Source organism: Acartia tonsa, chromosome 10 (genome assembly GCF_053477335.1).
Source record: "Acartia tonsa isolate MP-2025a chromosome 10, ASM5347733v1, whole genome shotgun sequence".
In the NCBI taxonomy this organism is placed as follows: Eukaryota; Metazoa; Arthropoda; class Copepoda; order Calanoida; family Acartiidae; genus Acartia; species Acartia tonsa.
This window is the reverse complement of record NC_137269.1, coordinates 41913618-41928531: the sequence shown is the minus strand read 5'-3', so window position 1 is coordinate 41928531 and position 14914 is coordinate 41913618. Positions and strand designations below refer to the sequence as shown.

Genomic DNA, 14914 nt, shown 5'->3' with positions numbered 1-14914 from the left:
TTCTGATTATTCAGTTCTGACACTACACAAGTGTTAATGTCCGTTTGCCCTACCGTTGCAGTGCTTTGCTTTTATGGATTTTGTCATCCTTGTTGATTAGTATCCCCAAGTAAATAGCCTAAAACCACCACAGGACCAGTAGGTATATTCCCTGAAAAGTAGAATCCAATCGGTTCTGTGGTTATCGAGATCTTAAGGGACGGACGGACAGAAATCAGTCTACTTTGTATTATAAATAATAAGATAATTTATATTATTGTTTACCTGACCAAAAAATGTAAGCTTACAAAACTTTCAGTTTAAATGTACTTTTTGGGGCCTTTTAATCCTTATACTAAAGTAACAGGATGTTTGTTTGTTTGTCTGTTTTTACCGAAGGATCTAGCTAACCGCTAAATCGAAATGGTTTTCATTTACAGAGTAGCTACTCATAGGTCCTGGGAAGGTTTATAGCAATTTTCGGAGAGGTTACCACCACCCTAACAAGAGAAATCGCAAAATTTTTTTTTAAAAATATAAAAAAAAACGCGGAGATTTTTGGCGGAGAAAAAATATTTTTGGTAAATAGCTGACTTTAACATAGATTGTCAAAAACAATTTTACGTGTCTCTAGACGCCATTAGGGGCGTATCCTCTAGTATAGAATATTTTCCTGAGGACAGTCGACATTGACAGCAGCTTTGAATAGAACCACCCAGACTAACCACAAAGTTCGGAACAAAGAAAACCTTCCCTGAAAAGAAAAATAGTTAATATAAATGTATACAGTGTTTATTACACTAGTTCCCAAAGTTTTATATTAACGTTTTCTTATTCGGTGGCTCAACAACTATGGGGTCTTGCATTGAATTTTAATTTGTTGGTTCTTCAAGTTCAGTGTTCAAACATTTCAACCAGTAATTGTAATCTACTGTAGTGTATTATCATTTGATCATAACTAAAGACATCAATATAGTTCCTTTTATGCTATGTAAGATGTGCAATTTATAGGTTACAGTAGGGAAAATGGCATGGCTAAAAAATGTGGAAAAAGAATGTAGAAAATTATAAGAAACAGTTTGGCCATTTAAAAGATCTTAAATTACATGCATAATTAAACAAACAATATTTAAAGAATATCAACCGTTTTTATTAATAGTTTTTATTTTATTTTGTATAGAAAATACTTGCAAAATCATTGATTTCTTTTGTTGAAAAAAATGCACTGTAAAAAAATAATTTAATATTATTTCCATTGAGACAATTTGGGGAAACGTGATTTATTTTGGTGCCTGTTCGATTCCTAGATTTTAAGTTTTCGTGCTTTAAAAGGTTTCGTGATTTCACTATTTTATTAAGTTTAATGTCTATTGTATGACACTGCTCTATAAGAAAAATTTGAGCTTCGCTACTTATGAATGTTGCCATCCTTGTTTTTCTAAAAGTTAATAACAATTAATTTAAAATATGCTTTAATTTTTGCAAGCAAAGACAGTAACAAAACTTTTAAGGAACATTTTTACTGGCAGAAATATGAATGCAAACAACCCCCCTAAAATGAAATTGGGAAAGTCTTTTTAAAACTTTTTCACCCCCAAATCAATTTACACACCCCATTGGGAATAGCTGTGCACGCCACTTAATAATTTTGACTTTTGATTGGTTGATTCATTTTGTTGAGTGTTCAAACGTCTTAACCACTAATTGTAATCTAAAGAAAGAGTAACTTTGTGTATCATCATTGGGGATTAATAATCATCAAATTATTGGCTATTGTCTCATCCCTTTAGATCCCTGATGATTCTATATTTTTAAGAGTATATATGTGTGTAGATAATGATCTATACATCCGCTACAAAACCATTTCTTTCTCTACCCAGGGAGGCAGGGAGAGGACATGGAAGATTAAATAGATTTACATCCCCTTCTCTCACAACAATTATTACCTTACCTCGTAAGTGCGGGATTCTCCTACGAATTTTAAAGGATCATCTATAGAATCAAGAGCATAATCTGCTTGTAATGGGATGCGATACTCTAACACCCTTTGTCTGAGAAGTCCTAAATGTGCATGGTAATGAATTACGCCTGTATTTAGGACAAGGCACACCCTCTAGTCTGACTGGCATAGCAGCAGTAGGAACTTTTTAAACGTCTTTAGTTCTGACGCGGTGTCGGGTCGATCACCTTCCCTGCGTGTTGAGCCAGGGTCATGGGTCACAGCAATTATTAACTTCCAATGTTAGATGCCAGAAATTAAGTTAATATTACTCATCATCAATATTGTCCTATCCTCAATATCCCTGTTGTTTTTCGCACAATTTATCTACTTAGCAATTGTAAAGTCAAAACAGCTGAAGTATATTTTAGCGAACAAAACTTGTATTAATTTTATGATTTTTATTTTAATGTGCTTCGAAAATTGTCTGTAATACGATATCATACATGATTTTTCAGTATCTAGTTATAACCAAGCGGATGTTTTCGAAGCCATAATAAAATTTTTGGATCATGGAAAGAAAACGAAGTAGCTGGATTCGTTTTATTTTCACAGTATCTATTTCTAGCCCCTAAAGGGGGCTCTAACCCTGCAGGGTAAATATCCTAACCTTGCAGGGCAATCAATAACCTTTCAAAAGCTAATGTGAAAATACGAACCAGCTACTTCGTTTTTTTCCATGGTCCAGTTTTTTTTCATATTATCAGTAAATAGTTCTTTCAAAATTAAACAACTAAATTTAAAAATCTACTATTGAAATGGAAGATTAAAAACGGAAGTTATGATATAGATATTGTTGTTATTTCGCTATTAACTTCCCTTTTTTTACGTAGGAATAAACGAACACCCATACCTTTCTGGTTTATTGTGTTTATGTTAAACAGGCTTTTAAAATATACTTTTCGGATTTAGGAAAATCATCTAGCACTTGATACCAGAGAGGAGAGGGGACAATGGACTAATTATTACACTAGTCCCCAAAGTCCTATAATAACGTTTTCTTATTCGTTGCCTTACCAACTTTGGCTACCTCAGTGAATTTTGATTGGTTTAATAAGTTGAGTGTTTAAACGTCCAAATCATTAATTTTAATCACAGAAGGGGTAATTTTGTGTACCATCATATAATTTATACGTCAATTTATCAGCAATTGTCTTATACCTTAGATTCCTGACTATTTTAGATTTAAACCGTAAAAAGTTTAATACATTTATTTTTAGGGGATATTTTTTTTATAATTTTTCTTACGAGGGTGGAGATAATATATCCATGAATCTAAAGAAATTTAAATTTTAAGGAGAACTATATCGGTGAAGTGGATATATAGTGAGATTTTTGCTACAAACATATTGTAATCCTTTTATAAAACCACCACAGTAGCTTGTGTAGCTTACCTAAAAAAAAGAGAGCCGAATCAATCCAATATTGATTTAGATCTTGAGTTTAAAAAAACCTTACTTCTTTATATAATAGAACTAGCGGCTTCGCCCCTAGCATCTAGGGGTTTTGCCCCAAGAGATAATTAAAAAAAAATTAAGTACCTCTGGTGCTGCGACCAATACAATTTAAATTAACTGCCTAAAAAATGGAATTGGGGAATTTTCTGTTTTTGGGAGGGTTGTGGGTATCCCACCCCCCAAGAAAATAGCCTAAAACCACCACAGGACCAATGATATATTCCCTGAATCCAATCGGATTCCGATACCTTAAGGGACAGACAGACGGACGGACGGACGGACAGACGGACAGACAGACGGACAGACAGACGGACGGACAGACATCAAGCCACTTTGTATTATAGAATAATTGTATAAACCTGTAGTATTGACATAATATCAATACTGTTCACTTCAATATAACTGAGAAAATATAGTGCACACTATGCAATGGATATAATTGAATATGTGAATATAACTGAGAAAATAGCTACTGTTTTAGTTCAATTTCTTACACAAATTATCAATTAAAAAAAAACAATGTTTTTAGACGTTTTTCGGAATTATTCGGCAGGAATGGCGTTTCTGCCTACTTTTTATAATTGCTTCATATTTGAACTCTTGTTACATTATTTTAGGTTGGCAGTTCTTTAATTATTTCTTGTTAAAATCATGAAAATATGAAGTTTTTTATAAAAAGCTTAAGATTGAAATTTCGAGATCAATTTTCCCTGTAGAGAGGTCTAGTTTTCACTAAAAGGTCTACATTTGAGCCAGTAACAACTTCAATGTATGCGCAAATTGATATGGTAAAGATTTCAAAATTCATGATTTTTTGGGCCAGTCTAATGGATATAATTGAATATGTGGATATTTTGACAGATTCTCCAGAGAGAGAGAGGGGACAATGGGCTGTTTATTAAACTAGTCCCCAAAGTTTTTTAATAATGCTTTCCTACTCAATAGCTTAATTTTTTTGGAATTTCGATTAGTTGAATTATTAAGTTGAGTGTTCAAACGTTTCAACCACTAATTTTAATCTACAGAGGAGGTAATTTTGTGTATCATCATTGGGGATGTACTTAATTTATCAGCAATTGTCTTAGATCAATGAAGATTCTCACATACTCTGATAAAATGTTTCTCCCGGCTGGCTAAGGTAACGATACCCATTATGACTTTAACCCTCCCCTCACCATGGAGGAACATATTGACCAATACCTGAGGACCTAAATTGGCACAATATCCATATGTAAACTATATCCAATATTATCCATTATAATTTATATATTCTCTTATGGACCTTGTCTTTATAGATTTATATCAAATAAAATATGTTAACTTTCAAATCAAATGGTCATTGAAAGGTTAAAAATAATGTAAAATTCTCACTTCTATGAATAGTTATTCATCGTATCGTATTATAGACAGCTTTCCGCGGAAAGCAAAACTAGATAAGATTAAATCCAGTTTTGTTTAATTAAACCCCGATGGACTGAAGGCATAGGTTGACAAAATTGTATTAATCTTATGATTTTTTTATTTTTAAAAAATTATCTATAATACGATACGATACGATAATTTTGATATGGATTAAAACAGGCTCTAATCCAGCGGATATTTATCGGTTTCGAAGCCATACTTGAAACTTTACTACAACATTTTACATTGAAGTTTATATTTGAATCACAAAATATAAGCTTCAAACTGAAAAAAAAACGATTTTGGTTCTACGACATTTTTTCTTCAAATCTATTAACTCCATTAAACCTAATAAATATTAGACCCCCGCAAGGGTTAAGCCCGTGAAGGTCCTTTAGGCTTGTGTTAGGTAAAGTGAAGCTCTTTATAGTGCCTATAAAAAATGACGTCATACAATACAATTGACTAATGATCGGCCAATACTCAGACTAAATTACCAATGGCAGGCCAGTATACATTTTACTTAATCAATGAATGGCCAGTATAACGTCATTTTTTATAGGCACTATAAAAAGCTTCTAATAGAACCTTTAAGTAATAATAAAGCAACAGAATGCAAATTTTCCATTATCTTGTTTTCTCATTTGTGATGACAGCTTATTTTTTAGTACTTTCCCTCAAAATGTTTGGCGAGCACTTTAAACCCCACTTCTTTCTTATTTTTGAAATAAATGAAAAAAGGGAACGCCGGTTTTTTTTACTGAGGAAAGCTTAACCCATACCCTGTACCCTATATAACCTAACCTAAGAAATATAACGAAAAACTATGAAGGGGGGGGGGGAGGAGGAAGGGGTATTTTGGGCTCGACTAGGCTTTTTGAGGGAAACCGCCTATTGATTCTGTAAAGAAAAAACAGCCAATTAGTGTGTTAAGTAAATATGTTACTTTCAGGGATTGGAAGGTATATCTAATATAAAGGTATCTACCAAGGCTAAGGCCTTCGGCCAAACCGAGAATTTTTAAAATTGCTGCTCTGTTGTGGTAGCTAAGAAATATTAGAATAGTTATTTCTCGCATCGTATTATAAAAAGCTTTTCGCGGATATAGAAAGTGCAATTATGAGATTAAAATCAGTATTTTTAGCCCCGAGGTGCCGAAGGCACCGGCTAAAAAACTGGTTTTAATCTTATGATTGTACATTTTTATATTCGTAGAAAGCTGGATATATTATGATGCTAGACATAGTTTTTTCGTATAGATGAGACAAGACATATGATATTTTAAAATGTATTTTAATTTCTATCGCAAGTGCAAAACAAAAAATAAGAATGTTTTTTTTTCATTTATAAAACTGTATTAATTATTTATCGCATCGTGTTATAGACAGCTTTCAGCGGATAATAAAAACAGTTTAACTAATTAAGGCCCGGGCTACCCAAACTGGAATTAATTTTATTATTTTTATTTTGATATTCATGAAAAAATGTCTGTAATACGATACGATTATTCAGTATGGCTGAGAACTGGCTCTAATCCAGCGGATATTAATCGGTTTCGAAGCCATACTGTAAAAACATTATTCTCTATATTCTAGAAAAAAGGCACTAATTAAGTAATAATTACTAACAATTTATCTTATACCCTCAATGTTGTTTACAGACGAACAGTCTACTGGACCACGGGGATCTAAAGTGATAAGACAATGGCCGATAAATTGATGTACATCCCCAATGGTATAACACAAAATTACCCCTTATGTAGATTATATTTAGTGGGTGAAACGATTGGAAACACAACTAAATGAACCAACCAACCCAAATTCCTTGAAAGTCCCCAAAGTTGTAAAGCCAACAAAAAAGAAAATGTTATTAAGAGACATTAGGAAATAGTGTAATAAACAGCCCAATGTCCCATCTCTGTCTTTGACTAGACCGACATTTTTTATTCTGGATGTAGCTTATTTCCTGGGAAAAAGGGATAAGACTAGCCAAGCAAAATTTAATAAAAGTACTCAAAGTTTTGCGTCAATAAATTAATCCTATTTTTTTCATATTTATAATTAGTGCAGCATAAAAAAATCACAATAATCTTATTTTATCGTTTTGTTTCCTTTAGACTTTGAGATCTAGAGTACATAGTGCATGCCCTCTAAATTAACTTCCGATGGATTATGACAATCCCCCAAAATCACGCCTCAGACATAGCAGGAGAAAGTAACACAAAATAATAATAAAGTAAATAAGGAATAATCCCCTGAATTCCATCTGTATAGAGTCTTACTATAGAGCAGTTATGCTTCTAACAACCTTATTCAGGGTGTATCGCTGTGTCAAGGTTCCCCTTGAGTTTTTTTTTGTGTCGTGCTCTATGTGGAAGTCCGTGAGAAACCCTTTCCTAATCCCATGCAGCAAAGACGACAATTTTCCTCTGATGAATGATCAAGCGCGGCATATGCGCTTTGTGTTCTCCGACTCTAGCGCCTATTCGTCTAAAGATCTTGTGTTTCGGAACATGGACAAAACACAGGGTTAATTAAAAGTTGAGTTTAACCTTTTAGTCAAATGCTCTTATTAAGTCAAACTGTTCTTAGTAAGAGCATTTGACTAAAATGTTACACCCAGCTGTTTGGAAAATACCCGAAAAAATGACCGCCTTTGTTAACCTGTTTATGATGAGTTTTCATATCATAACCATCTGGAGAGAGCCATTCAAACAGAAATATTGAGCAGGCAGCAACCTAGTAAGAAAAAATTATTTTATTATGTATGGACTAGTGGCTACGGCCTTAGAGGACTTTAGGAGCACTTGAGGTGAGAGCGGGAAGTACATTTTTAAATTTAGTTATACAAAGCAAAGAAAAATTTATTTTATGGGGTGATCACTTTTTTCTAGGGGCAATTTTTCTCGCAATAAAATATAGATAAGTTGCTCCAGTGAGTATTGTTACCAGGAGTATTGTTACCAGGAGTATTGTTACCAGGAGTATTGTTACCAGGAGTATTGTTACCAGGAGCATTGTTACCAGAAATATTGTTACCAGAGTATTGTTACCAGGAGTACTGTTACTAGGACTATTGTTACCAGGAAAATTGTTACCAGGAGTTTTGTTACCATGAGAATTGTTACTAGAGTGTTGTTACCAGGAGTGTTGTTACCAGAAGTATTGTTACCAGGAGTATTTTATCAGGAGTATTGTTACCAGGAGTATTGTTACCAGGATTTTTTTACCAGGAATATTGTTACCAGGAGTATTGTTACCAGGATTATAGTTACCAGGAGTATTGTTACCAGGAATATTGTTACCAGGAGTATTGTAACAAGGAGTATTGTTACCAGGAGAATTGTTACCTGTACAGATAACATAACCACCAGCATACTTGAGTATTATTACCAGGAATACTGTTACCAGGAGTATTGTTACCAGGAATATTGTTACCAGAGTATTGTTACCAGGAGTATTGTTACCATATATATTTTTACCAGAGTATTGTTACCAGGAGTATTGTTACTAGGACTATTGTTACCAGGAAAATTGTTACCAGGAGTATTGTTACCACGAGAATTGTTACTAGAGTATTGTTACCAGGAGTATTGTTACCAGGATAATTGTTACCAGAAGTATTGTTACCAGGAATATTGTTACCACGAGAATTGTTACCAGGAGTATTGTTACCAGGAGTATTGTTACCAGGAGTATTGTAAATAGGAGTATTGTTACCTGTACAGAAACCATGACCACAAGCATCCAGGAGGCAAAATCAAAAGGCTCCAGAAAGGCTGTTGGTGAAATAATGCCCGTTCTTTTTGAAACCTTAAAAATATTTCATTAAAACCTAAAAGTTAAACATAAAAATAAAAAAATAAATTGTACGATTTTTTGAGTTACAGAGCAAATGTTCAGTTTTCATAACGAACAAGAGGAATGGAGATCATATTAAAAAACTGCAATAAAATTAAAATTATTTGAAAATAAAGTTTATGTCTTTTGATAGCGCTATAGATTGGCCGACAGAAAATTTATATTATATTACGCTACTAAAATACAAAGATTTTATGTAATACAATTATCCATTTCAAGATAATTAAAAATATTTTCTGTCTGGAAATCTTCAGGGAGAGAGAGGGAGTGGACTTTGGTGCTGAGTATTACACTAGTCCCCAAAGTTTTAAAATAACGTTTCTTATTCGTAAGCTTTCTAACTTTGAGGACTTTTATTGAATTTTGATTGATTGGTTAATTAAGTTGAGTGTTCAAACATTTTAACCACTAATTTCAATCTACAGAAAGGGGTAAGTATATTTATCATCATTGGGGCTCTACATAAATGTATCGGCCATTGTCTCATTCCTTTAGATTCTTGGTTAATCTTACGTTATTTAAAAGAATAACACACTTAAATATGCAGACGGACATGGATGACAACATACATAAGAGCGAAGCTTAAAAATTATGACGGATAATCGAACAATGTAAACATATAGAGACTAAATTTTGAGACTAAATAATCAAAAAAAGTTTAATTTGATAAGTTTAAATATTGAATATTTTTACCGGCAAACTAACATTTCCAGTCTTGATTATATATATATGCTTCGCTTATCACATAATGCCTAATTGCCATAGAAATAACCAATTAATAACATATGTCAAAATATCTAAAAATCAACAGGTATAAAATGGACAAACGGATGTAAATTTTATAAATATGCTACGCTTTCTAAATTATACTGTTTAAGGAATTATTTGATAAGTTTAAAGTCGATAAGACAGTTCTTGAATGTCTAAATTATAACATTAAAAGTATAACATATATCTGTGAAACTAAATAGTTGAAAAGCCTCGCTTTGGAAAAATATCTTCTTGGTAATCTATATTATCTAAATGAAATTATGTAATTTAAAATTAGGATTTCAGGGAGAGGACAAAGGACAAGAATCTAATCTTTACCCCAAAACTGGGGCATGAAAGGCAATTTTTGCTAGTAAATATTAGGTTGAAGAATGAACATATAAAAACCATTTTGCCTCCAACTTTTCTGACTTTTCTGAAAAAAAAACATTTAAAAATATACATTCTTTCACTTTTGATTACAATGACATCTCAAAAACTAATACTAATATAAAAACATCATATACCAATATGAAAACTAGAGGTTATAAGCTTTTTAATCTCAGATAGCCCCTTTCATAAACTACTTTGCCCTTACGGCGACCAGTGATCAGGATAGTTATTACAGATTCTACTGTTATACACACAGTTTGATAATTAGTACACATACTAGAAGGAATATTTTAGTACAAAATTAACTCACCAGGATAGTTATTCCAGTTTCTAGGAATGGTATTGACAAGTCAATGACACTTTCTCTACCAGAATTAATCTTCAGTAAAGTCAGCATGCATACTAATAAGAATATTTTAGTACAAAATTTACTCACCAGGATAGTTATTCCAGTTTCTAAGAATGGTATTGAGAAGTCTATGACACTTTCTTACCAGAATTAATCTTCAGTAAAGTCAGCACACATACTAATAAGAATATTTTAGTACAAAATTTACTCACCAGGATAGTTATTCCAGTTTCTAAGAATGGTATTGAGAAGTCTATGACACTCTCTCTACCAGAATTAATCTTCAGTGAAGTCAGCATGCATACTAATAGGAACATTTTAGTACAAAATTTTCTCACCAGGATTGTTATTCCAGTTTCTAAGAATGGTATTGAGAAGTCAATGACACTCTCTCTACCAGAATTAATCTTCAATGCAGTCAGCTTGCAAACTAATGGGAGCATTGTAGTACAAAATTTACTCACCAGGATAGTTATTCCAGTTTCTAAGAATGGTATTGAGAAGTCAATAACACTTTCTCTACCAGAGTTAATCTTCAGTGAAGTCAGCTAACATACTAATTTAATTATTTTAGTACAAAATTTACTCACCAGGATAGTTATTCCAGTTTCTAAGAATGGTATTGACAAGTCAATGACACTTTCTCTACCAGATTTAATCTTCAATGCAGTCAGCATGCAAACTAATGGGAGCATTTTAGTACAAAATTTACTCACCAGGATAGTTATTCCAGTTTCTAAGAATGGTATTGAGAAGTCAATAACACTTTCTCTACCAGAATTAATCTTCAATGAGGTCAGAACCATATCTGTCTCTTCTCTTATCAATTCTGTAACATAAAATGATTCTTCAAATAGAGGAAAATATTTGTACTAAAAAATACCTTAAAGAATTTTTTGGGTACTTTTTAACTAGAGTTGGGACGGATATTTACATAAAGATAAAAATTTTCTGAATTAAAGAGAAGAAAGGAAGTTAGATTAAGGTCGTTAAATCTAAGATTGGTTGTTTGTTGAGGCTTCTGTAGTAAATAATATATAGCTACAATAAGAAAGTGTACCTGCAAAATCGATATAAAATTACTTGAATGTTGCACCATATTTTTGCCTACGCTAATAAAATGGTCCTTTTAGCCGGCTAATATAAGCATCATCCATCCACTCCTTTTACTCTAACCCTTCCAAGAAGTTTCACGCCTTTTTGAGGAAAGAACTGATCCAAAAATGAGAACTAGAGTAGCAACGCATATTATATCCATTACCTGCTACAAGACCATTCCATGAGCCGTTGACAATACCACCCCACCTTCCATCCTTCACCCTTTTCAGAGCATAGTCAAAAGACATGTCCGCTGAAAACTTCTTCAACAGGTCGATACAAAAACCTTGATTAATTATAGAGAATAAACATATTTATATACATTTTTTTTATTAAACATACCAAGCCTGTCTGTCCCAACGATGATACACATAATTACCCCTTCTATAGATTACAATTAGTGGTTGAAAATTGAAATATAATTAGTCAACTAATCAAAATTCAATAAAATACCGAAATTTGCTAAATCAACAATTCAGAAAATGCTATGATAAAACTTTGAGGACCAGTGTAATATTGTTCTTTCCCGTACTTTTTTTTTACTTTTTTAATACCAAATAATTTACTTTTATAAAAATGAATGAATTATACCTGAACAGCACTGGAAAACTGTTGAATTCGGATTTAACAACTCCTAAACAAGCACGAATATAGTTAGGAGAATAACTATATAACAATTTTTGGGAATAGTCCCTTTCGCGGCCACTAAGGCGCGATTCGTTATATTTTTAAAATGGCTTTTTATAGGTTATTTTAGGTTAGGTTAAGTTATATTGGGTTAGGTGATTGCCCCACAGGGATAGGCAATTGGCCTCGCAGGATTAGAGCCCCCCGCAGGGGCTAGAAATAGGAGAAAAACTACTGTGAAAAATACGATGAATCACCCCTTAAGGTGCGTTGCCACGAAAGGGACTATACCCAAAATTTTAGTTAATTGGTTGTAACATGTAAGGTGTTTTTTAATAGCCAAAACTTATATTAAACAAGGATGACAACATCCATAAAAGCGAAGCACTGAAACGGTAGGACAAACGGACATGAACACCTAGTGTCAGAACTAAATAATCAGAATATAAATGTATAAGAGTCGAAGCAAAAATGTAAGTAAATTTGTTGAAAAACTGCTTTATACAGGATAATGTTTATGGACATACTTACATATTTAGGACTTGATTATAGAGTTGCTTCGCTTATAACATTATACTTTGTTGTCCCAGGTATCAATATACCAAAAATCAGATCAATCGGATGATTAGATCACATGGAAATTTGTTGTTAAAAAAGTAAAAAAAATCGAACCTAGTAATAGTGTCGGACTGATTATGACGTAAGAAAAAAGATTAGCCAATGAGAGGCCACTATAAATTTTACCATTGGTCAATAATGGCCTCTCATTGGCTAATTTTTTTTCTTACGTCATAATCAGTCCGACACTATTACTAGGTTAAAAAAAATCAACATTTTTAAAATGGACATACGGAAATTTTGGTAATGATTATAGAGTTGCTACGCTTTCTAAATCGTAACTACTAAAGGAATCACCATGCAAAATTTGAAATCGATAGGACAATTCTAACATGCCTAAATTAACGAAAAAAGCTATCCGTTACGGACGGACGGACCGACCCTAAATATAGAAAAGCTTCGCTTTTAAAAATTCAGAAATGAAATGTTTATATTGTTGAATCTATTAATGGATTTAGTATTACTTAGATCTTACTAGGGATGGCAATCCGTCAAATTTTTGGACCGGATTCGGATTCTTACAAGAATCCGTCAAAAAAATATGGCGGATTCCGGATTCTTATTTTTGGCGGATTCCGGATTCGGATTCCGGATTCTAGCAATATTTTAAAAGGCTTTTTAAAATTTTTAAAAAAAATTAAGTGCTACATATGTCCTAAAAATTAATGTTCTTGGTGTTTTCAATAATTCACTTCCGCGAATCGAACTAGATTTTAAATGATTTTATATATAATGATGATAATCTTTGCCTTTAGAAAACGGGAGTTAAAAGCAAAAACTCAAGACGCTAATTTTAGCCTACCAATTAATCCGAATCCGATATTAAAAAACGGATTCCGGATACGGATTCGGATTCCAAAATTGACCAAAAATTGGGCGGATTCCGGATCCCGGATTCGGATTGCCAACCCTAGATCATACACCAGATTTTCATGTAATCTAATCAAATGAAACTTGTATCTAGCTAAAATAACGATACCCTTATTTACCCCCTTTACCCCATCCCCTCCCACTTGATGAACGAACTGACCAATAAATGAAGTCCATTTTAGCAACGATAATTTTTCCCTGTCATAATATTCCCGTGCATTCTACATCCATTCTAATATTTTTTTTCTAACGTTGGTATTCTATTTTTTTCTGAGGTAAAGATAAACAGAAATATTTTTGTTCTAACAACTAATCTTAAAACAATATTTTAACAACTTTATAATCACAAGATTTTAAACACATTTTATAATCACAAGTCACAATGAAACCTAACCTCTTGGTGACTAAACTTATCAGGTAAGCAAAAAAGATGCGAATATTCAATATTTTGGGGGTCTCAGACTTTGGGGACACGCTCAAAGTGTTTGTTAAGGTTTTGGCAGGTGGTAAAAGACTTTGGTCTCGCAAAAATCAGCAGCATACACTGAATATAATAGTTGATGTTTATTGACTAGTTCCTATCCTCCTTATCATTTTTTTTGTTGAAGGGGGAAGGGATTGTGATAATGGATACAAATTTTTTGAGGGGGGGGGGAGGGTGGCATTTATTTCTAAGGGGGGATTTATCTAGGGAGGTAAGTGATATCCTCCCCCAAAATACTCATAAACCTTTACTAACCCTTTAAGAAGCTACGTATCTAGGGAGAACCATATCGGTCCAACGATTAGCAAGATCCTTCGCTACAGACAAAAATCCTTACTAATAGGATAGGATAAATTGATGTTAACTTGAATCACATCGTATTCGCACTAGAAATTTTAGATCAATAGGACGATTCTATCAAAAATTGGGTTAATAACCTGTGTAGTATTGATATTGACAAGCTGAGAATCAGGCACCATTTGACATATTGAACCTTTACATAGTAAATAACAAACATTCTTCATTTATTGAATTATAATTTTTTTTTTACAAAAATAACAAAATTATTTGGTTGAAAATCCTATAAATAGCTTCACGGTATAGGAGAACCATATCGATTCAGCGGTTAGAGAGATCCTTCGCTACAGACAAAAAAGGGCTTACTACTTGTATAATACTATAAAAATTTTATCTCGAATAAGTATATAAGAATCTATACGTTTAAATGGTCACACAGACTTTCTTTTAACTATTATAATGTTGCTACGCATACCAGATTATGTCTATCTTATTTAACAAGGATGACAACATCCATAAAAGCGAAGCACTGAAACGGTGGGACAAACGGACATTAACACTTGTATAGTGTCAGAACTGAATAATCAGAATATAAAAGTATAAGAGTCGAAGCAAAATTATCAGTAAATTTGTTGAAAAACTGCTTGATACAGGATAATGTTTATGAACATACTTACATTTTTAGGACTTGATTATAGAGTTGCTTCGCTTATAATATTGTACTTTGTTGTC

The 14914-nt window shown here is 32.8% G+C and overlaps 1 protein-coding gene across 1 annotated transcript; it reads right to left on the bottom strand.

Annotated features, from left to right (window-relative positions):
- Positions 1-571: 571 nt before the first annotated feature.
- On the bottom strand, positions 572-14376 carry LOC145329241 (glutamate receptor ionotropic, NMDA 2D-like). The gene is made up of 7 exons (XM_080173291.1): positions 14323-14376; positions 11878-11920; positions 11450-11572; positions 10905-11017; positions 8556-8648; positions 7500-7574; positions 572-733 (listed from the first exon to the last, which is right to left on the bottom strand). Exons 1-7 carry the CDS (start codon positions 14362-14364, stop codon positions 635-637), a joined length of 588 nt encoding a protein of 195 aa, XP_080029417.1. The 5' UTR covers positions 14365-14376; the 3' UTR covers positions 572-634.
- Positions 14377-14914: the final 538 nt, after the last annotated feature.

What these genes read in the sequence shown, in the direction of transcription:
- LOC145329241 (XM_080173291.1), bottom strand. Translation starts at nt 14,364, where the DNA reads ATGGTGCCTGATTCTCAGCTTGTCAATATCAATACTACACAG. An exon ending in ATGGAATGGTCTTGTAGCAG is followed by an intron (nt 11,018 to 11,449) that starts GTAATGGATATA and finishes TTTATGTTACAG; the next exon opens with AATTGATAAGAGAAGAGACA. An exon ending in TGAAAACTCATCATAAACAG is followed by an intron (nt 734 to 7,499) that starts GTTAACAAAGGC and finishes TTTTCTTTTCAG; the next exon opens with GGAAGGTTTTCTTTGTTCCG.